The sequence below is a fragment of the Danio rerio genome, chromosome 3, assembly GCF_052040795.2.
Source record: "Danio rerio strain M-AB ecotype USA chromosome 3, GRCz13ab, whole genome shotgun sequence".
In the NCBI taxonomy this organism is placed as follows: Eukaryota; Metazoa; Chordata; class Actinopteri; order Cypriniformes; family Danionidae; genus Danio; species Danio rerio.
In genome coordinates this window covers 29,254,052-29,277,961 of record NC_141023.1, presented here as the reverse complement: position 1 = coordinate 29,277,961, position 23,910 = coordinate 29,254,052, and the positions used below count along the sequence as shown (strand labels likewise).

The following is a 23,910-nucleotide window of genomic DNA, read 5'->3' as shown; positions in this document are numbered from 1 at the left end:
TGTGCGCGTATGTGTGTATTGGTTTAGTTTATGTGGGCCAAAGAGCCTCATTTATTTACTGAACTAACCATTGAGGGCATTTTACTGATTCTCACCAGTTAAAAAAAAAAAAGTCTCAAAAATTGACCATAATCGATGTAAATTACTCTAAAAAATTCATTAATTACTAATTACATCATTACAATTGTATTTAATGGAAGTTTCTAAATACTTTGTCTAAAAGGCTAGCTACTTAGCAATTGAATTACTTGACTAAATATTAAAATCCCAGCACATAAACAATAGAAATTATTAATAATAATGAATTTTATTTATATTGCGCTTTTCTCAGACTCAAAGCGCTAACAAGAGCATCAGAACACAGTGGAGCGTGAAATACAAAAAAAAAAAAAAAAAATATTTAAAAACTACAGATTAAAGGAAGATCTGTTAATTAAACTCTTAATTCTTTACATTTGAGTCAAACATGAGCTTTTAGTTTTCTTTAAAAATCACTTACATTTTAAACTGTATATGTATCAAAGCATAACACGTTTTAAATATGCAAAATATATTTAATATGTTAAACAATTCAATGTAGTTCATGTTTATTTCTATAGCACTTTTACAATGTGGATTGTGTCAAAGCAGCTTAACATAGAAGTTCTAGTAAATTGAAACAGTGTCAGTCCAGTTTTCAGAGTTGAGGTTAAGTTTAGTTCCGTTCAGTGTGTTTTAAATTTCACTGCTAAAGTCCAAACACTGAAGAGCAAATCCATCGATGCGCCAGTGGCAACAGTGGCGAGGAATAACACTTCACCAATAAACTTCACCGATACAAAAATACAAAACTTTACAATTACTCTGATCCTCTAAACATTTACTTCATATTGTTGTGAACTAATTCCTCATTCATGGTTTAAGCATATGAAATTGAAAATAGTATTATTCTGCAAGATATGCATCACTCTGCTTCTCTGAATTGATTATAAAGAACTATTGAATATATTTACAGTTATTTATGGCAAGTATATTATATATAACTAATTAAATAATCTAAAAATGAAAAGCAATCCCTTACTTTACTTTTTCAGTAGTAATTTAATCACAGTAACTAGTTACTAATTTCACCCAACACTTACCAAAACATGTTTTGTTTCTGAGAGAGATATGTTTAATGGAAGTGTAGGGTCAGGTTGTAGAAAAAAAATCAAGAACTTAATATAAAATCAGTGGAATTCTATGCAATGTCAGAGCTAAGAGAGTGTGTGTGTGTGCGCACTTCATGCCCGGTGGCTTCAGGCTTCAGTGGCATGCGCCCCATCCCCCCTCCCAGCCATATGATTGTTGTATTTGGAGTAAGAAAATGAGAGACAGATAGCGGCTGTAGGAGAGAGAGAGGTTAAAAAAGAGGTGATGAGGGAATGTGGATTCATTATATCCTGCTTGCTCTGATGGTCAGGTGACAGGTCAGGCTGGAGTGCCGGACAGTTTCATTGGTGTCTACAAAGCACCAGTCCATCCTCTGCCTTGAGCAAACCTACTGCAGGCTCGGCACATGCAGACCCGCTGCTGTTCGGCCAGTCTCATTGATTTTATCGGCAATGCGTGTGTGTGTGTGCGTCTGTATGTGTGTGTGTCTGGGTCGGCCAGTCACAGCCAGTTTTGGCTTTATCGTGTGCCCATGAGGGTGGCAGACAGACAGAAACTGATACTTTAGACTGCTTTAAAGAAACATTATACCTTACAGCATTAAAGATTTATATGTTTAATGACAAAAAACATAAGTTAAAACAATATTACAGTCAATATATTACGTAAAAGAAAATGTAAAAAAAATTGGTAAATACATTATATATATTTTAAAGTAATTCACTTAATACTTTACAGATTATGTTTAGTAATATCCGCTTGTTAAGTGTGACATAAAGTGGCTTCCGGTGGCAAGCTCTCTATCAAACTGTATGGGAAGACTCAACAAATGGTAATAATAAACGTTTTAAAGCGAGGTAATTCTCACACAAGTACGTGTAAACATACGCAATATATATATATATATATATATATATATATATATATATATATATATATATATATATATATATATATATATATATACATGCTTAATATCCGATGGCTGGAAAGTGATTCATTTTTTATAAATTGTTTAACATTTTGGTGTCTGTGATGTAGCAGGTCCAGAGACTGTTGTGTGTGACTGAAAAGTGGTCATGAATGAATATTTTCTCAATTCAAATGAGTAGCATTGAACCTGGAAACAGTATTTCATACGTCACCACTTAACAAGTTGATTCATTATAATATTTTATAGTCATATTTGAGATTTTGCACCCTAAATTACATTTTGTAAATATATTTTAGGATGCATTTAAAGTCTTTAACAAATTTCTTTTAATTTTTTTAACTGCATTTATTTGATCACAATATTATAATTAAACTTGCTTAATACTATTACAATTTATTAATACCTAACTTTCTGGATTAATATTCAGCATCATTATTTTAGTCTTATGTGACCTCACATAATTCATAAATACTTTTTAGTATGCTGATTTGATGCTCAGTTAAGTTAATATTCTTTTTTCCTGAAAATGGTGATGGATGTTTTTCAGCATTCTATGATTAATATGTTTTCAAAATAGCATTTATTCTATTTTTTAACATTATAATTTTGGGTATCATTTGGGGTTAATTTGATACCGCTGCTAACTCGATACTTTTAAATCGGTGTTGGTGCCAAAACAGTGCCTGAACCAATACTTTTGAGCCACAAAACTATGGTGGATGACTCTAGAAAAAGTTTTATTTAACATATAAAATATTTTAATTGAACAGTTTAATTAAAGTTTAAAGTATTCATCAACTCAAATTTTATATATTTGAACTGAAGTGCATTAATATATTTCTTTTGATCGTTTTTTGTTAGCATGAAATTAAGAATTGCATTATGCAATTAACATTACATTAGACAAGTACTAACCTGTGGAAAGGCTGTCATCAAAATCAGTGAACACTTTTTTTGTAGACTTGTGATCTAATTATTTGCCTTAATCTGAATAAGACAGTAATACGATTCAGGTGTTTACATGTCTTTTTTGAATGTTACTTTCATGATCCCATTTTGCAAGTTATAGCACATAGATTATTTAACATCATTGCGTCACCACACTATTCAAGTTTTCTCCCGAGTTTCATGTTATTTCAGCCGTTTCATTTTTAATTTTTTGACTTTAACTGCAGTTTGGCACTTTCACGTTCATTCAGCAACATATTGCTCATGCCCCCATGACACTGAGGTATTGGATGAGAATATGAAGTAAGGACTGCTGGAAGAGTGTTGTTTTAATGGAGTTTGATACCACACGCCAAATAAAAAGAAAAAACCTCTGCATTTTGCAGTGTAGGTGTCTGTGGTCCTTTAAGGTAATCAAAAATCATTGTTTACATCGTAGACTCTTAATCAGAGTATTGACTTAATCATATTCAAATCGGAGTATTGGTGTCTATGTAACGTACTTAGTGAAAGTGTCAGATGATGAAGCCGATGACGATGTCCCTGCCTTTAAGTTGTGTCTGATGTCTCTGCCCCTTCCCGCACTTATAAATCAGCCAGCTCTTTCTACCTGGTGCCAACTTGCACTGGATTAAGCACAATGGGTGCCAAATCGTTTAGCTCCGTGGCTCCTCAACTATAGAACTTGCTTCCCCTGGATCTAAGGAGCAGTGATAGTCTTTACACTTTTAAATCTCAAGGACCCATCTTTTTAAGCAGGCTTTCTTTTGACTGACTATTGTGATGTTATTTTATACACATGGTGTGTTTGTACCTGCAACCCCTTACATGCATTTAAAATTTTGTTTGCCAACGTTTTATTAATTGTTTTAATTTGTTCTGTTATGACTGTTGATGTAAAGCAGGGGTGTCCACACTTGGTCCTGGAGGTCCAGTGTCCTGGAGAGTTTAGCTCTAACCCTAATCAAACACACCTGCTATCAAGCTCTTACTATATACTAAAAACTTCCGGGCAGGTGTGTTAAAGCGAGTTGAAGCTAAACTCCACCAGCCCTCCAGGACCAAGTTTAGCCACCCCTGATGTAAGGTGACCTTGTCCAGAAAGGCGCCATTTACAATTAAAAGAACTATTATTATATTAAGTTGAATCCCTGTGCCCTTAAATGTTTCATTACGTTTGACGTGTTTCCCCCCTTACTCGCAACTTTTGTAAAGCATCTGCTTCACATTGCTGTGTCAGAATCCTCGCTTGTAAAATATAGCCATACTTTAGAACGTTTATTCATTCATTCATTTTCTTGTTGGCTTAGTCTCTTTATTAATCTGGGGTCGCCACAGCGGAATGAACCACCAACTTATCCAGCACGTTTTACACATCGGATGCCCATCCGGCCACATCCCATCTCTGGGAAAACTTTAGAACGTTTAGTTTGAGCAAATTGATGAATCTGAAATTAATTCGGTCCGGTGAATACCGGTTACATAGGTATTCTATGTTTCGGTACCCAACTCTAATTTTAAACGGTTTACTGTTACATTCAATCAAATTACTACATCCTTGCTGAATAAAAAAAGTAAGAAAAAAGTTAAGGAATATTCATTCATTCATTTTCTTGTCGGCTTAGTGCCTTTATTAATCTGGAGTCGCCACAGCGGAATAAACCGCCAACTTATCCAGCAAGTTTTTACGCAGCGGATGCCCTTCCAGCCGCAACCCATCTCTGGGAAACATCCACACACACATTCACACACACACTCATCCACTACGGACAATTTAGCCTACCCAATTCACCTGTACCACATGTCTTTGGACTGTGGGGGAAACCGGAGCACCCGGAGGAAACCCACACAAAGGCAGGGAGAACATGCAAACTCCACACAGAAACGCCAACTGAGTCGAGGTTCGAACCAGCAACCCAGCGACCTTCTTGCTGTGAGGGGACAGCACTACCTACTGCGCCACTGCCTCGCCAAGTTAAGGAATAATATTACAATATTTATATAAGGATAAGTACTAGTATTATTTATAAAATATTGTTTGGTTTAATATTAAACTTCGGCAGCTGTTACAAAATATCAGCTGTCAAAAAAGAACAGGTGCATAAGAGTTTAAAAAAGCAAATTTCCATGAAAGCTGCTGTTTAATCATCACGGTCTATCATTTTCATTAAACCATAGCAGTCTAAAAGCTAACAACTAATTCTGTCACTAATAACAAAACAACTAATTAAGAATGAAGTAACAAATCAGCAACCATAATGTAAAAAAACTGATTTAGCCATAATAACTTGATCTGTTTTCACTCTTATATTACCTCCTTCTCTCATCCTCCTCTAAACACCCTCTAGGTCCTTCAACCAGCTGGCTCACTTTCTCCAAAAATTTCCCCCTCTCTCGGTGCTCTTATTTCTTCTTTTCGGTCGCCCCCTCCCCCTCGGTCCTCTCTAGCGCTGTAGAAGATTGCAGCTCTGACACGGCATGATCTAAAAACCCACTGGCGCTTCACAATGCTTCAGCACTCTTATATAACAGTGTGTGGATGTGTGAACTGCATACACCCGTGATCACTCCAGCACAGAGAAGTCTAACACTGATAGCAAATGTGTGTGTGCGTGTATGCTGTAAATGCATATGCAGATGATGTGCTGTTACTACGTGCTAGATATTTCTTTCATGATAACCCTCAGCGAGCAGTGCACGCCTGTGGGTGCTCAAAGAAAAAAAAAAACAGCGCATAATTTCCTCATAATCAAATGTGCATGAATCCATACTGTAATTTCGCATGTAAGTATGCAAATGCTTGGGTCTAAAAATACAGACATAAATATACATACGTCTTTAAAGGCAGTGAACGCTGACCTGTTTTTGAAAAGTATTTTATATATTTCTCTGCGTGCTTGTGTGTGTTTTCTATAGACGTCAATTCTTTGGTGTATCAGTGAACTGTGTGACGCTCTTTGTGACATCACTTATGTGTCACTTCACTAATGTGGCTCCTCGGTTGAGGCTCAGATTTCTTACGTAACCGTTTCACGAGTGCTGGAGATGAAGAGCATCCAAACCGGTGTCTATTAAGCACAAGTCATGATACTAGCAAAAATAAGAGGGGCATCAACAATTCTCCAAATGTCCTTTGTACATTTATTTATTTATTTTTGCTACAACTATATGATTATGTAGGTACTTGCTTTGATGCCTGCATGAAAAAACCCCTAAGAAAAACATTTTAATGTGTATTTATGGTGAGTTCAGATTAGCATTAGTAGCATTCATAACTAGCATTCATCACTACTATTGACCTTCTTCTTTTTCTATTTTTAGAAGTTTAAAACAGCTTGTTATGCTGCTTGATGTTGCAAACTGATATTTTTTATTGTATTATTCTTTATTTTAGGTATTGTCATGAACACATTTGTTTGTCGAGTGAATAGTTTAACCATTTTTGCCATTTATTATTAGCAAAGACTATAGAATATACAAGATGTGTCAAGGCCCGTTCACACCAGGACGCTTTTTGCTCGTGTTTTTCATCGACGTTTAACACCTTTTGACTAAATAAAGGGTGCCAATGTGATCGTGCACACCAATGCACAAAACATTTTTTTGTTTTGACATGCCGCGTTAAAACCTTCTCCACCAATCAGATTGCCACTTTTATTCACATGTACGGAGCTGCTGAAGTTACAGTAAACAGCACTTGGAGGCACTCAGGAGCAAAACTGTCAATGCGAGCGCACATTGAAGAAGATGCCCAGAGGCGACATGAATGTGGAGCTGCTTATTGGACTGGTGTCAGAACGTCCTTTCCATGGTTTCCTCCCATTTAATCACAATAATCATTTTTTCATTGCTAGAGCTGGAGCTGCTAAACTTTCATGTTTCTTCTGTGTTTCAAGCGGGTGTCAGAAGCTTAAAGTTGTGTAGCACACTGGGATCTTTCTGTTTTTTATTAAGCGCCATCTAACATCGAGGAGTGATTTTGCACACTCTTCTGCTCGACGCCAGTGAAAATCACATAGGCTTGCATGCGGAAAAGCATTTTTTTCTCGAAAAATGCTGATGATAAACGTAAACAAAAAGTGTCCCACTTTGTAGGAGCCTTCACTCTTATAGTTTCGAATGGGGGAATGTGTAACCGTCAATATGGCGAATGTAGCACCGCCTACTAGTTCAGGAGCCAATCATTGATCACTATAGACTGACGTTTCTCTGGTGGAAAAGCTCAGACCAGACGTGTGCTTTTACGACAGTTTAACTTGTCAACAACTACACTTGAATCTCAGAGATCACTTGCTTCACAGACATTTGTAATTTGTATGAAATGAACACGAGGTGGTTCGTCCAGTCAAACGCACATCACATGACAGCAACTAAACAAACGCTCAAATTTGTAAACAAATAGTCGCTCCATTTCTGGAGGAGATTCGCCATCAAGACCAATTTGTGGATTACTTCAGAAGAGCATTGTGATCAGACGATCATTATTCAGAGGATGATAATGTATAGAACGGCCATAAATGAGGTTGGTGTCGTGATCTCGTTCCTTTCGAGTGCACATGCGCATTAGCTCAGGCTATCCAAAAATATGCTGATATTGTTTGATTCGGTTTAGAAACAAAACGCTGTTGCTCAATTTTATTGGCGATTCCAACTATGTAATGTAATGGTAAGCTTGGCAAACAGTTTTGAAATTGATGTTTCCCCATTCAGACAGAATGCCTGAGCATACTGCCCGAGAGGTGTTTCAAAGATGGCCCCCAAGTGAAATTACTTGCCTTAAAGGGACTTAATTAGTAGTCATTTCTTTCATAAGCCACTGAATGGACCCTTTTCACATTTCTGGGTTCCTCAGTAGTGGTCATAGTTAGGTACAAATAGTGAGCTCCAGTAATTTGTCTGTTATTTTTGTTTTTTTAAGGATATATTTTATATACTGATATATTTCTTATACAATATAGTTCTTATAATATGGATCATGACATCTTGATATTAATAGTTAACTAAAACACTTATATGTCCACCAATTGTGTGATCTGTTAAAAATAAGAAAATGTTTGCTCAGTTATACAGTTGAAGTCAAAATTATTCTGTTTAACAAAGAGACATTTTTTTTAAAATAATAGCTATAATAGTTTTTTTTAATAATAGTTTTTCTCATAACTCATTTCTAATAACTGATTTATTTTATCTTTGCCATGATGACAGTAAATAATATTTGACTAGATATTTTTCAAGACCCTTCTATACAGCTTAAAGGGACATTTAAAGGTTTAACTAGGTTAATTAGGTTAACTATGCAGGTTAGGATTATTAGGAAAGTTATTGTATAATGATGGTTTGTTCTGTAGACTATCACAAAAAAATAAAAAATAAAATAGCTTAAAGGGACTAATAATTTTGACCTTAAAATTTATATTGCTTTTATTCTAGTCGACATAAAACAAATAAGACTTTCTCCAGAAAAAATATATTATCAGACATACTGTGAAAATATCCTTGCTCTGTTAAACATAATTTGGGAAATATTTAAAAAAGAATAAGTCAGAGGGGGGCTAATAATTCTGACTTCAACTGTATATACGGCACATGTATATACATGGCTTTGTGCTGAAATCTACGGCCCTGTATCAGCCCGCTGTAGATCTCCCACAGTCTGCTTTAACCCAGGACACAGGCGGTGAGCAGAGGTAATACAGAACAGATGTCTGAGAGGAAAAGACTGAGACCGACAAGGAGAAGTTGGAAGAAGAGGAGAGAAAGTGAGAGAGACAGAAAGCTGACCTATATAAGAAAGAGGCTGAAATATTTATGGAAGTGAGTGTCCTAATTCACAAGCCACTGGGAGCGTTGCGGCCCATTCGTCCAATTGCAGCTAAGGAAAAGGACAAACACACATGCGTTCATATACGTGCACACACAGTTTGAGCGTGTGAGGTCTGCTGTAGTTCTCTGTCCAGGCTTGCGTGTCATGTCAGCCCGTGCTGGTCTTCTAGTCCCAATATCGAAGGCTTTCTCCGGGTATCACTCGTGTTTGGACCTCTGTTATCAGAACTGTCTTTACTGCTGCATATGGTTCAGATTAGCATAAGTTCTTACTTAAATTGTTAGACCACACTAGAAGCTTAGTAACTACTATGCACTTTGTGATGAACTTCATACTTTATTTGGTTGCACAAATTTTTCTGGTATAAAATTGTTAGTAGGTCATAAGCTCCCTATAAAGTGGCATTATAGGGTAGTCACATTATATAGTGCTCTCTTTGTGTTCCTCAACACTGTAAAAAATGTTGGCTTTCACACAATTCCTTCATGTTTCCCCGATAGAAATCTATTAAGTTTACTTAATAATTTTTGCAAATTTAAGTAAATCGAACATAAAATATTTACAACTTAAGAATTGTGTTGTTTCAACTCATTTTACGTAGTTTGAACAAGCTGCAAAAGTCATTTTCTTAGTACATCATCTCAGTAGTATAATAAATATTTTGTGATAGAGCACCATATTTTAATTTTATATAAACAATAAATTAATTACTTTAGCACATTACTAAAAACACAGTGGTTGTATTTTTATTCTATCCATATATTGGATTGGACTGCACAAGACCTAATAGTATAGCCATTGACACATGAAAGTTTTAATATGGTTTTAAAGGTTTAAATATGCTTGATTTTTGATTATTTTTTCAGCTATGGCTGCATGAATTTGAGATTCATCTTTTGCAAATTAGTTACAAAACAGGGACTTTTTGCATGTATTACAAATAGTAAAAAAATCTCTGATGTTTAAATTGACATTTATTCATTCCATTTAGCACACGCTTTTATCCAAAGCAACTTACAAATGAAGATAAAAGAAGCACTTTAAATTAGGACTGGGCGATATTGAAACCTTGGGCGATATCATGTTTCAAATTATTTAATAACGATAATTATTGAATATTTTTTAGCAATACATTTAGGAATATTAGAAATTTTTTGTTGTTTAACCAATTTATTTTAATTTACCAAAATTCTTAAGGCACAAAGTTTAATAGTAAAAAACTAAAATATTTACACAAAATATCTGATCTCTTTATAAAAAAAATAAACATAAGTGTTAAAGAGACTCTTAAACTTGATAAATAAAATGTTACAAAGTGTGAGCAATGGTAAAGGTAGATCAACATCTGTAAGGTGTCAATAATAGTAATGATACAGTAAATCTCAAACTCTGTCAACAACACAAATTATGATAATCAAATCTGAGCTTTCGAGTAAAACAGCCAGCCATCAGTATTCAAATACACACTGAACATCATTCAAATGGGGTGCTAGTGGCTGGGATGCACAAAAAAAGAAGCAAAAAAGCCACTTCGGCGACATTCTTACATCCTTTCATCCTTTTCCGATTTCCTCACTGTTGCTATACAACTCTCATTTTTGCATATGTTGTTAATCTGACCTGAAGTGACAAGTGTGAGCAAGTGGTTTCCTTCACCATTTTCTATTGCGTCTCTCCTAACTAGATGACCAAGAACTGTTTTCTTGGAGCAGGGATCACCAAACTTGTTCCGGGAGGTCAGGTGTCCTGCAGATTTTAGCCAATCTTAATCAAACACACCTGAACAAGCCAATTAAGGTCTTACTAGGTATACTTGAAACACCCTGGCTGGTGTGTTGAGGCAAGTTAGAGCTAAACCCTACATGGCACCAGCCCTCCAGGAACGAGATTTGTGACCCTTGTCTTAGAGGATGATAAACAGACAAACCATTGCTGCAGCTTTGATGCAAGTTTACGGAGAAAAGTGGTTGGTTGCTCTGTGTTTGTCTGAGGTAGTTAGTCTGCCTTTACCGAAATGTGCATATTCCATACAAAGTATGAAGCTGATTGGTTAGTTCCACTTACATGAATTGCAGTGCACTTGCGGCATTTGGAAAAGTTCACGAAAACTAGGTGTACCTGGTAAATGCTTGCACGAAACGTGTTCACCGATTGCACACCATATGCGCATCGTGCAAGTTGCACGCCTTCTTCGGAAATGACAAACTTACGCCCTAAGTTTCCAAGCCGTGCACTCAGCAGCATCATTTGAATAAAATTATAGCCTTCATACCAAAACTATTGACAATGGTGTTCGGACAATAAATAGCAATACCGATTTTATCGGCCAGCCGATGCAGAACTAAATGCTATCACAAGTTAAAGTTGGTGTATAGTTTTAAGTTTTTTCTCTATGCATATTGCACAATGTTGTCCAAAAAAGTATGGGGTGCTCATGAGGGTGAGAGAATGTGTCTGGTGCATATGGAGAGGAACAAAGTGTCTTCTACAGGTGGTTTGTCAAACTCACTCACCTGCATGAAGCACACAAAAAATTTAACAGTTGCTGCTTCGCTATTTGCCTTCTTGTACTACGTTCTACATGTTGCCTCATAACTGTAAGTGTGAGACAGAAGAATATGCAAGCTTTGGGACATACTTCTTCACCGTTAATGGGCTGTTGATTTGCTTAGATACTTGCCGTGTCAATCATCTCAACACATCATCCACATTTCTTTCATATTTCATTTCTTGCCATATTGATGCACTACATCTCCTTCAAAACCTTAAAATATGTTTTGCTTCATTTGCATTCTACTGTATGTAAATCAGTAGCTTACACGATTAAAATGTAAACAAGTGTATTAATTTAAAAATATCTTATATGGCTAATTGATTAAAGCCTGTTCTGTAAAATAAGAGCTCAGTTATATAATTCAGTCAATCTACTATTTTATTTTCACCACTACGTCTGGTTGGAGGCGTCCTTAAGCCTTTAAATCATATGCATAACTACATTTAACGGTGCAAGGAAAAATTAGTAAGCAGTACGATTTAACCTGATGTAACTTAAAGCTGAATCTTAGTGCCTCTTTATGTCAAAACTAGGCTAAGTTTCAACTCGCGCACAGCTGGTGAAACCGGCCCCAGAGCTCCGAGACTCACTGGCAAGCCTTTAACTGTGGAGTTTGCACGCAATGTGACCGGCCCAGTACCCATATAACAGCCCTGTGTGCAAGACATGCTTGGACAGATTCAACTCAGACGGTCAGACCGAGGCTCGAGCGCTCAGAAAGCGAATGCATCATTATGACAGCGTCAATTAACGCTGAAGCGCAATGGGGTCAATGCTGCCGCATAACTGCGTAACCTGCGCGGTTTAACTGCATGAGCTATAATGACAGGCGCAGTGAAGAGTCAATTACTGCAGGTCAACCACCTGTTTGGGGTGATGCATGAAGAAGGCTCTGTGCTGGGATAATTGTATGGTCTTTTATCTAATATCATCATCTAAGCAATTGGTGCTCGGTTAAGTAGGTTAAATGATTCTGACTGTATGAGCAAAGGCTCTAAAGGATAACCCTGATTTCTTAGCTGTGATACTAAGGCTATCTCTTAAAATTTAAACATTCTTTGCTTTTCCATGAAGAACCTTTAACATCCGAAGTGTCGCTATATTTGACAGTGGATTTATTAGAGTGGAAAAATTCTTATTAGAAGATTTTTTTCTTGAAGATTATCAGAAAATTCTTTGAATGGAAGTTTATTTAGACTATTAGAATGTTTTTTTACACCAAAATAGTTCTATTACTGAAGGGTTCGTTAGAAAATTAAAATAGTTCTTGTATGACATTATAGAACCTTCATTTTTAAGCATGCATCTACTTATTATTTTTAATTATAACTAGCATAATTACAAATGAAGAGTTTAGATGCAAAAACCGCTAAATGCCATTTGATATTTCTAAAATTTGCATTTTTTTCGACTTCTGTGTGTAGGCTCAGTATTTTTACTTTTAAAGTGACAAAAAAGTTATTTTCATTGCCTTGAAAGTTAAATAACGTATCGTAAACATAGTAAGCTAAGAAAAATGATCATTTTAGGAGAAAATTACAGGCGGCATTTGGAGGTTTTTGCATCTGAACTCTTTAAATGTAACCTAACCCTAACCTGACCTCAAAACCAGTCATAATTGATTTTTAAAAATTATATATTCAAAAAGGTGGCAACACTAAAGCTCCAGAAATGTAAATTTATTAAATTAAAAAGGGTGACACAAAGCGTGTAACATTTCAAGCGCACGGCAGTGTTCATAACAGTAAGGTGCTCCTTTTTGTACACTTCTGGATCACATGATCTCCTATTATCTCACAACAAGAAGCAAAAAAAAAATGAAAAAATCCACATTTATAAATTATACAACTTAGATATTCTAAGCAAAAATACAGACACAAACCATAATATTACATCGCAAGTTATAGAAAACAGAATAAAAAAAGGAAATACAAAAAAATTATACAACAAAATCATTCAGTCATTCATTCATTTTCCTTCCACTTAGTCCCATTGTTAATCTGGAGTTGCCACAATTTTTTTTACGCAGTGGATGCACAACCAATCACTGGGAAACATCCATGCAAGCACACTTATTGACACACATACACTATGGACAATTTAGCTTACCCAATTCACCTATACCACATGTCTTTGGACTTGTGGGGGAAACCGAAGCACCTGGAGGAAACCCACACAAACATGGGGAGAACATGCATCGAACCAGTGACCTTTTGCTGTGAGGCGATCATGCTACCCACTGCGCCACCGTGATGCCCATACAACAAAATATGGCCAAAAACACCTTTACCCAAACGCCTAATTAAACATTAAAGAATTATTAAAGAAAAGGACAGGTGCAGTAGGTAGTGCTGTCGCCTCACAGCAAGAAGGTTGCTGGGTCGCTGGTCCGAGCCTCGGCTCAGTTGGTGTTTCTGTGTGAAGTTTGCATGTTCTCTCTGCATTTGCTTGGGATTGCTCTGGGTGCTCCGGTTTCCCCCCCATATCCCAGAGACATGCGGTACTGGTGATATGGACAGGCTAAACTGGTCTTAGCGTATGAGTGTGTGTGTGTGAATGTGTGTGTGGATTTTTCCCAGAGATGGGTTGCGGCTGGAAGGGCTTCCGCTGCGTAAAAACTTGCTGGATAAGTTGGCTGTTCATTCTGCTGTGGCACCCTGGATTAATAAATGGACCAAGCAATGAATGAATGAATAAAGAAAAAGACAAATGTCAAACTCCTTATTTAAACCTTTTGGAGACAATGTATCTAGAGTGAAAATCCAAAAGGCTTCACATTGTAACAGCAATTTGTTAAGTTCTTCCACCCAACGTGGACACTTCACAACTTTAATCGTATTGTCGAGTGGTGACAAAATGTCTCATAATAACTGAGAAATGCTGCACAGCAGGACTTCCAGGATCATGATGTTGAATAGGGAAACGTTGCAGGCCTTGTGTCAGCCTTTTTAATTTAATCAATTTGCTTTTTCTGGAGCTTTGGTGTTGCCGCCTTTTTGAATATATAATTTGCCCTTTTTACGTTTTGGCTGAGCACCCAGTTAAAAGTGATGTGTGTGCTTTTGTACATTTTTTTTTTGTTATTTAGATCTATACATTACCTGAAAACTGAATGAAGTTTGAAGTTGAAGTGTTCATTGATACATACTTTATTAGGACAATATTTGGCTCAGATACAACTATTTGAAAATCAGGAACCTAAAGGTTAAAGAATACTGACAAAATCACTTGAATTTATCTATATAAAGTGCTTAGCAATGTACAGAATTGATCAAGCATAGAGTTTTTCTACAGATTTTTAATGTAATTTTGGCATAAAATGAAAAAGGACCTGTATGTTGGTTATTTTCACAAATGTCCACTTGCAACATAAGACTGTTTTTTTTTTTTGTCACATATTACTTTGGATCAGTTAATTATGTGGCTTTGATTCCATAGAAGTATACTTTTGCCTATGTAAAGAATCTACATGGAATCATGACAGTGGAATGAAAATGTGTCCTGTTTTTTGTGTTACGGTCAGCTCTACTTTAGTGTCCAAAATTACTTTTTGTCTTATAATTTATTTAACTGAAATCTCTTTATGGCTGAAGCCTAGAAGTAGTCTTCAGTCACGTTAATAGATACTGGTATAGCCAATGATTGTATATTTTGAAGAGCAACATTAGTGTCCAGTCACATTTCCATATTGATTATCTTGGTGAAGGTGGGATTCGGGGCATTTACGCTGTGATAGAGAGTGTGGAGGAGGTCACGTTGGGCACAAAAAACAATTTGCTATAGCTTAAGTAAAATGTGACTATGGATCACAAAACCATTTTTTATTGATATCTTCACATCATTAAGACATGCTTCCTTTATGTATATTAGGATAGTGTTTGGTTAAGGTACAACTATTTTAAAACCTGGAATCTGAGGGTGGGCAGCATGGTTGCGCAGTGGGTAGCAAAATCGCCTCACAGTAAGAAGTCTAGAGTTGGCATGTTCCCCCTTTGTTCATGTGGGTCTCCTCTGGGTGCTCCGGTTTCCCCCACAAGTCTAAAAACATGTGCTATCGGTGAATTGGGTACGCTAAAATTGTCTGCAGCTGGAAAGACATCTACTGCGTAAAACATATGCTGAATAAGTTGGCGGTTCATTCTGCTGTGGCGGCCCCAGATTAATAAAGAGACTAAGCCAAAAAGAAAATGAATGAATGAATGAATCTGAGGGTTTTTAAAAAAAAACAACAACTAAATACTAAGAAAATCGCCTTTAAAGTTGTCCAAATTACGTACTTAGCAATACACATTGCTAATCATAAATTGAGTTTTGATATATTTACAGCCAGTAATTTAAAATATCCTTATAGGAGATGAGTTTATTTATATTCTAATGATTTTTGGTGCAAAAGAAAAAGTAGTTTTTCACCCATATAATCTATATTTAGCTATTGGCAAAATAATAGTTTTTTGTCTAGTGCAGGGGTTCTCAATCTTAATCCTGGAGGTCTGGTGTTTTAGCTCTAACTTGCTTCAACACATCTGCAAGGATGTTTCTAGAACTTAGTAAATGCTTGATTAAGGGTTGGGTCGATAGACGATGCCATCGTCCATCGCTGATGGCCGATAGACATCACAAAGCTGATGATCCTTCGCCCCGACCCCCATTGTAGCAGCAACATGCTCACGAAAAACACACACTTAGGCCCCGTTTACACTAACACATCTTAGTTTTAAAATGGCATTTTAGAACGAAAACAATTCACATCCACACTGTCATTTCATCTAGCATTTCTGAAAAGCCCTCCGTTCACATTATACTGCTGAAAACGCACACCATGTGACCCCACACACTCTGGCTGAGCTCCAGCAGTGCACGTTGGACAGTTTATCAAGGATGTACCGCGTCTCAATATAGTTGTTAAACGTGATATTTAATTAATCTTGTCTCTATCTAACAACTCTTGTGTCTTTTCAATCTATCAGGTAATGTATCACAGCGTCAGTACACTGCTTCAATCTTCGCTTTCAATTTTAGCAAATTTTAGCGAAAACCTTAGATACGGTTGGTTGGTTGGTTTCTGTTGGTTGTGCACCTTTTTTTACCAACCAAGTATGTCGATGCCATTATAATGACACAGATCACTCTGCCTATTCATGCCAGAGTTCCGCTGCAAAAGTGATTGACAGGTGGTAATTTGTGTGTAACTTATGTTTTAGTGATGGGTAAAATAAAGACCATGCGGGTCAGGTTGTTGAAAAGGTAGGCTACAAATAATTAATTCGTTATGAATTAATTAAATATTCTTAAATAACTAATTCACCACCACCTACAACGACAATGCCATAGTCCATTGCAATGTTTCACATTAGACATTATACGATGCCAAATTGGTCAACATCGCCCAACCCTAGCTTATTTAGCAAGCCAAGGGTCTTATTGGGGTTGGATCTCAAACCTACAGGACACCGGACCTCTAGGACTGACATTTAGAACATCATGATTTATTAATAAGAAATTTAAAGGAACATTAGATAGTGTATTAGAAGAAACAGTACTGCCTGAAATGTATCATATCATGTAACCTCTCAACAGGTTTCAACCAGAAATATGACAGTAAAGCAGCTTTGTAAAAAACACATCATGTAACAGATTATGTTTATCTCAAGAAGGCCATTTAGTATCCAGAACTAGTTAATTAGCAAGAACAAATATAATTAAATATGATCATTTTGATGAATCTATATAAAATATAAATACAAATAAATACATATATCTAATATATATACATATATACATATATATATATATATATATATATATTATATATATATATCTTTTAGTTGTCCTAAACTTGACATTCCTAAGTTTCAAATAAATGCTAAACTTTCTAATCATTCAAGAATCCTGAACAAAACCCACATGATTTCCAGAAACATTTTAATCTATTAAGAAATAATACACTGAAGTAATGACTACTAAAAATTCATCATAGTAATATATTACATTTTATTATATATCCAGATTGAAAACGTATATTAAACTCTACTAACATTCCACACAAAATTCCTAATTGTATTTGTATGTCATTTTAAAACAGTTAAATTAGCATCTTTTGTCTTCTTTAGTCAGTAACTCTATTGACTTTTCTGCTCCAAACTATCCAAAAACAGTGCAGATGGTCATAACTGCCCCTTTAGATTAACCTACTTCTTTCTCCAGTGGTCTGCCGTATTGTCCTCCTCAACAACACTTCCAGAATCTTTAATTACTCTCGGTTGTTACCATGTTGTTTCCGGTCAATTCAGGCCCTTGTTTTGATGACAGTAACTGATAGTCCTGCTTGTGAGTTTAGGATTGATGCGTGTGGCTTGTTTGACACTCGTTTGCCGGGTTTGCTTGCGCAGACGAAAAAAGAGTGGAAATCAATGCTGTGTGTTTACGATGGAGCCAGTGTGCTGTAATTGGGCCTAGTTGAGCTGTACTGTATGAGCCGGAGAGTTTAAAGGGAGTGAGGAAACATTCACACTCTCCTGCCGAGACAACAGACCATCCTTGCACAGCTGAACAGCATGAGGAAAGCAAACAAAGGTGGAACAAACTCGAGACTTGGACAATACTTGAAATACAGCTCATTTAGTGTGAGCAATGTTTCTTTGCCAGCATCAGTTGGCAAGTAAGCTGGACCTGAACTTTTCAAAGCTGATTTTTGCTGAGAAATCTGCCGAATCCTTTGAGAGTTTGTTGTAGATAATGTGTAAAATGTGTGAAATGACAATTTGAATGTGAGATATCCTTATTAAGAGCTGAAAGTTCAAATTCTCTACACTATTTAAGCTTCTTTGTTCATTATTAATCATTTATTTAATTTATGATTATTTAATCATTAATATTTTTTTATTATATTTTAATAACAAATAAATCTAACAACAGATAGCATAACAGATACATTCATATTTGATGGAATAATATAGACATTTTAAAATAATCTAATATACGGTTGACACCAAAAATTTACATACACTTTAAAAAAAGGAACATGACCATTAAAAAAATAAATCATACTAAACATTTATCATTTATCTGATGATAAATCATACTAAACATTTTCTATTTTAGGTCCGTTAGGATTACCTAAATGATTTACATTTGCTAAATGCCAGAATAATGAGAGAATTAGTTTTTTTTATTAATTTCTAGACAGTCTAAAGTTTACATACATTTGCTTGGTATTTTTTTTTTACTTTGTATTTAAACTGTATAACTTTGGTTAAATGCTTTGAGTATCCTTCCACAAGCTTCTCACAATAGTTTAAAGGAATTTTGGCCCATTCCTCCAGACAGAATTGGTGTAACTGAGTCAGATTTGTTGGCTGCCTTGCTAGCAAGAGCTTTTTCAACTCTGTCCACAAATTTCTATAGGATTGAGATCAGGGCTTCGTGATGGCCTCTTCAAAACATTCACTCTGTTGTCCTTAAAGCACATTTTAAGTAATTGGGCAGTATACTCACGGTCATGGTCTGTTTGGAAGACCCATTTGTGACCAAGTTTTAATTTCCTGGCTGATGTCTTGAGATGTTGCTTCAGTATTTCTACATAATGTTCTTTCTTCATGATGCCATCTATGCTGTGAAATGGACCAGTCCCTTCTGCAGCAAAACAGCCCCACAACATGATGCTGCCGCCCCCATACTTCACAGTTGGGATGGTGTTCCTAGGCTTGTAAGCTTTCCCCTTTGTCCTCCAAATGTAACACTGGTCATTATGGCCAAACAGTTCAATCTTAGTTCTATCAGACCACATGACATGTGTCCAAAAAATATTCTTTTTCCCAGTGTAATTTAGCAAGTTGTAATCTGGCTTTTTTGTTGATTCTGGCTTGTTGATTTTTCCATGTTGTCAAACAAGGAAGCAGTGTGCTTGAGGTTTTCCTTAAATACTATTCTACAGTTGTGCCTGCAATTAACTCAAATGTTGTCAATTAGCCAATCAGAAACTTCCAAAACCTTGACACCATCATCTGAGCTTTTTCTGAGGCAGAATAATCTTATTGTATGTAAACTTGACTTTCAAGAAAAGTTATAACAATTTCTCAAAAAAAATATCTGTCATTATTCTGCTATTAAGCATAATAGAAACAAATTTGAAAATCCTAACTTGCCTAAAAGAGAAAAAGTTTAGTCACATTACCATCTGACTTTTTTTTTTTTAAATGGTTATGTGCCTTTTATACAGTGTATGTAAACTTCTGGTTTCAGCTGTAAATATTTCAATACAAGTTTAACTAAAAAAGCAGATAATTATTTTTTTAAACAGCGATAATATATTAGTTAAGATTAGTTGTTTAAGCATGGACTATATTATTAAGCACCTTTTTGTTAATAGTTGACAGCTAAAATTGCACAAAATTATTGATGTAATATTTAAATTTGATTACATTTGTAGTAAAAAAGCTAAGATTCATTATTTTTCGCACAGGAATTAATATATTGCATTTTTATACACTACCTGACAAAAGTCTTGTTGTCGATCCCAGTTGTAAGAGCAACAAATAATAACTTGACTTCTAGTTTTCCTAGTTTGAAAAACTGGCAGAAGATAGATTTTTCTGATGAATCATCTGGTGAACTGCATCCCAGTCATTACAAATTCTGCAGAAGATCTACTGGTGCCGGCATGAACCCAAGAGTCTGACAGAAATCAGTCAAGTTTGGCGAAAAAAAATCATGGTTTGGGGTTACATTCAGTATGGGGTCATGCGAGAGATCTGCAGAGTGGATGGCAACGTCAACGGCCTGAGGTATCAAGACATTTGTGCAGCCCATTACATTACAAACCACAGAAGAGGGCAAATTCTTCTGTAGTATAGCGCTCCTTCTCATACTTCAGCCTCTGCATCAAAGGTCCTGAAAGCAAAAAAGGTCAATGTGCTCCAGGATAGGCCAGCCCATTCACCAGAGACAAACATTATTGAGCATGTCTGGGGTAAGATGAAGCAGGAGGCATTGAAGATGAATCCAAAGAACCTTGATAAACTCTGGGAGTCCTGCAAGAAGACTTTCTTTCCCATTCCAGATCACTTTATTCATAAGTTATTTGAGTCATTGCAGAGATGTATGAATCCAGTTGTCCAAGCTCATGGGAGTCATACACAAAATAAATTATTTTCCCACTGCAGCATGACTTTATATTCTATACTGTATATTATTTCTGTTAGTGACAAGACTGTTGTCTAAGCAAAGTCAGACCTTTCTGTCCTAATTAAATAATTAAGAATCAAGGCATTATCATATTTTATTTTGTCAAATAAGCGTAATCTAGAGGCTTTTGCCCTTTATAAAAGCCACTTCTGGTACCAAATGATCAACTACAAGTCAAGTATTTGCTATTCCTAAAAGGCGACAAGACTTTTGTCAGGTAGTGTAGTTTCTAAAAGCCACAATAATTCACAACGTTGTTTTCAGTTATTCATAGAATTTCTTTTTATTTCTTTAATTTACTTTTTTAATTAAATCTCCAAAGATTAACTTTTTTAAAGCAGCAGTACTACTTAAAAATACTCTAAAAAGATTAAAATATGAAGCATATTTGTTTGAATAAAAAATAATTGTTATAATTGATTGAACTGTTAACAGTGTAATATGTATAGCATTGTGTATAATAAGGAATCTGCAGAGCTCTGCAAGGCCTAGTAATAACCTTCCCCAAACTTTCTGAATTTTTCTCCCCAAAGATTGTATATGTAGGTTAGGAATTTTTTTCCCTTTTGTTTCAGCAGCAACAGCACTTGGGCAAAAATAGCATAATAGCAGTACATGAAAAGCCTCACAGATTGAACAAGGAAGAACAAGATGGTGAGAACATGAATACTGTCACAGAAACACTAAGAAGGCACTCACGTAAGAAGTACTCTGAGGCATCTGCTTCATAATCTGTGTCTTCTGGAAAGTGATCTATCTGCTTACACAATCCTTTGAAGTTTCCTGTAAGAGAAACACAGTTGCACAGTTAGGACTGTGAATTCCAGCATCCCATTTCCACATTCTCGAAAAAGACATTGTAAATGACATGCTTTTTCAAAGGCCACCGAGGGAAATGGTCTGACGTTTAAGCTAAATACATACAGTTAAAGTCAGAATTATTAACACCCCCCCCCCTTTATTTATTTAATATTTTGTTAAATATTTCCTAAATGATTTTTATGTCTGATAATATTTTTCTTCCAGAGAAAGTCTTATTTGTTTTATGTCAGCTAGAATAAAAGCAGTTTTAATTTTTTAAAAAACATTTTACGGTCAAAATTATTAGCCCCTTTAAGCTTTTTTATTTTTCGATAATTGACAGAACAAACCATCATTATACAATAACTTGCCTAATTACCCTAACCTGATTAACCTAATTAACCTAGTTAAGTCTTTAAATGTCACTTTAAGCTGAATAGAAGTGCCTTGAAAAATATTTAGTAAAATATAATTTACTGTCATCATGGCAAAGATAAAAAAAATAAGTTATTAGAAATTAGTAATTAAAATCTTCGTTAAAGAGAAATTAGGGGGAAAAAATAAACAGAGGAGCTAACAATTCAAGCCAAGGAGGCTAATAATTCTGAATTAACTGTACTTCAGTTTTTATATGTATGCATATACAGTATGTATTTGCCTCAGATGCCATTCTAAGTGTCTTATCCGTAAGACACCAAAAAAATTAATAAATAAATAAAATAAAAATGAAATAACTGGGTCATCTCATTGGTTGAATCAACTAAAGAGAAACAAAAAATAGGAAACATTGGTTTCATTGGTGCCTCCAAATGTGAAATTTAACAAGCAAGGCAAACAATTTTGGAGGATTCGATGTTTCCCCACCAATGTCAACAGCAAATATACTCCATTGGTTTCAAAGGTGCCCACCGAGTGAAATGACTTGCCTTAAAGGGACTTTGATTGGCTATTGAAAGCTGTGATGTAAGTTGGTTTGGATAAAAGTGTCTGCTAATTGAATAAAGTGTAAAATGATGGTGTCCAGACCTTATGGACGCATGCAGTCCAACAGTCTTCCATATGTAGTTTGAACATTCTTGTTCACTAGTTAGTTTTACCATAAGACGTGGCACACTTTGAAGGAACAAAGAAAATGATATAAGAAGAACAAACTAAATACTGTAGATGACAAGAACATTTTTTTTTACACAAAGTAAAAGGTCATCCACAATTCTAGTTTAAATGAGTAATTGGGGAGGAAAGGATCTTTGTAGTGAACATGTTTTGAGTGCTTATCATGGCAAAGCACTAACAAATGGATTATAGTTTGAACAAGAAACATTTACAAACACTGTGAACCATTACAATAAGCAGTGTGTTATTTTGTGAACACATACATTTTATTATAGCACCAGAAAACGTATAAAGAAAAAAAAAACTGTCAGGAAATCAAATAGAATGGTATTACGAGGAATATATTGCATGGCGCTAAAGTAAACCTGCCTTCAGTTCAGTGTTCAGTTTCAGCTGGAAATATGTCACAGTACTGCAGCTAATATGAACTTCTGGTTTACACTGACTTTCAATGCAGTCACACATCATAGCATATCATGAATCCGGGGGTGCCCCATGTGAGCTGCAAGTCTGAGGCTCCCCTCTATAAAAATAGCGGTCTGAGAGGTTCCTCTTGGTGGGAATCACTCTGCATTCCTTGAGTAATTCAGACAAGAAAACACATTCCCTTTGGTAGAAATTGCATTCAGGGCAGGGGTGAATAAGTTCTGGCAAAAGGGAGACAAAGTGCTTCGAGGCCAGGGGCTTGGAATGTCCTACTGTGAAGTCTGAGGGGGGAGACCCAAAACAAGAGTTTTGCAGATAGTTTGTCATTTGAATGTGTTTTTAAGGCCTGTAACTATGTGAGCATTTCAAGGCAATTTAAAGCATTTGTGCACAGTATTTCTTTCACGAAGTTTTACAAAAGGTTTAAAATGTATTTTGTACCTGAATAATGTTTGACTCGACAGAAAAACTGAATTCCTAACACTGGCAGTGATCAGGGACAAGCTTTGCTCTTTGTACACTAGTCACAAATGTGAAAAAAAAGCAGATCACTGCCTCTCTTAAAAAGTCATGGCAACTATCAGATAGGGCTGCACGATTCTGGCTAAAATGAGAATCACAATTTTTTTTTTTTTTGCTTAAAATCAAGATCCTGATCTTCTTCTGATTCTGTAGATCAGGCATGTCCAAACTCTGTCCTGGACGGCCGGTGTCCTGCAAAGTTTAGTTCCAACCGCAATCAGACACACCTAGGCTAGCTAATCAAGCTCTTACTAGGCTTTCTAGAATCCTTGCAGGCAAGTTGGAGCAAAAATCTGCAGGACATCTGCCTTCCAGGACCGAGTTTGGACACCCCTGCTGTAGATGTAAAATAAAGGTCTATATGAGTAAACTGTTATTATTGTTAATTCTTAAACATGGTAAAAGAACAATATAATATTAGGCCTATGTGTAGGTCTACTGTTTAAAATGCACAATTTTGTATAGACTTGGAAT

The 23,910-nt window shown here is 35.8% G+C and overlaps 1 protein-coding gene and 1 long non-coding RNA gene across 8 annotated transcripts in view; one reads left to right on the top strand and one right to left on the bottom strand.

Annotated features, from left to right (window-relative positions):
- LOC141381214 (uncharacterized) overlaps window positions 1–23,910 on the top strand; it is a 161,717-nt gene that overhangs the window by 42,201 nt on the left and 95,606 nt on the right. The gene's annotated exons all lie outside the window — the stretch shown is intronic.
- Window positions 1–23,910, bottom strand: part of cacng2a (calcium voltage-gated channel auxiliary subunit gamma 2a) — a 131,394-nt gene that overhangs the window by 23,850 nt on the left and 83,634 nt on the right. The window contains 1 exon segment of the mRNA NM_200641.3: window positions 21,274–21,357. Coding sequence (NP_956935.1) covers window positions 21,274–21,357 — 84 coding nt within the window.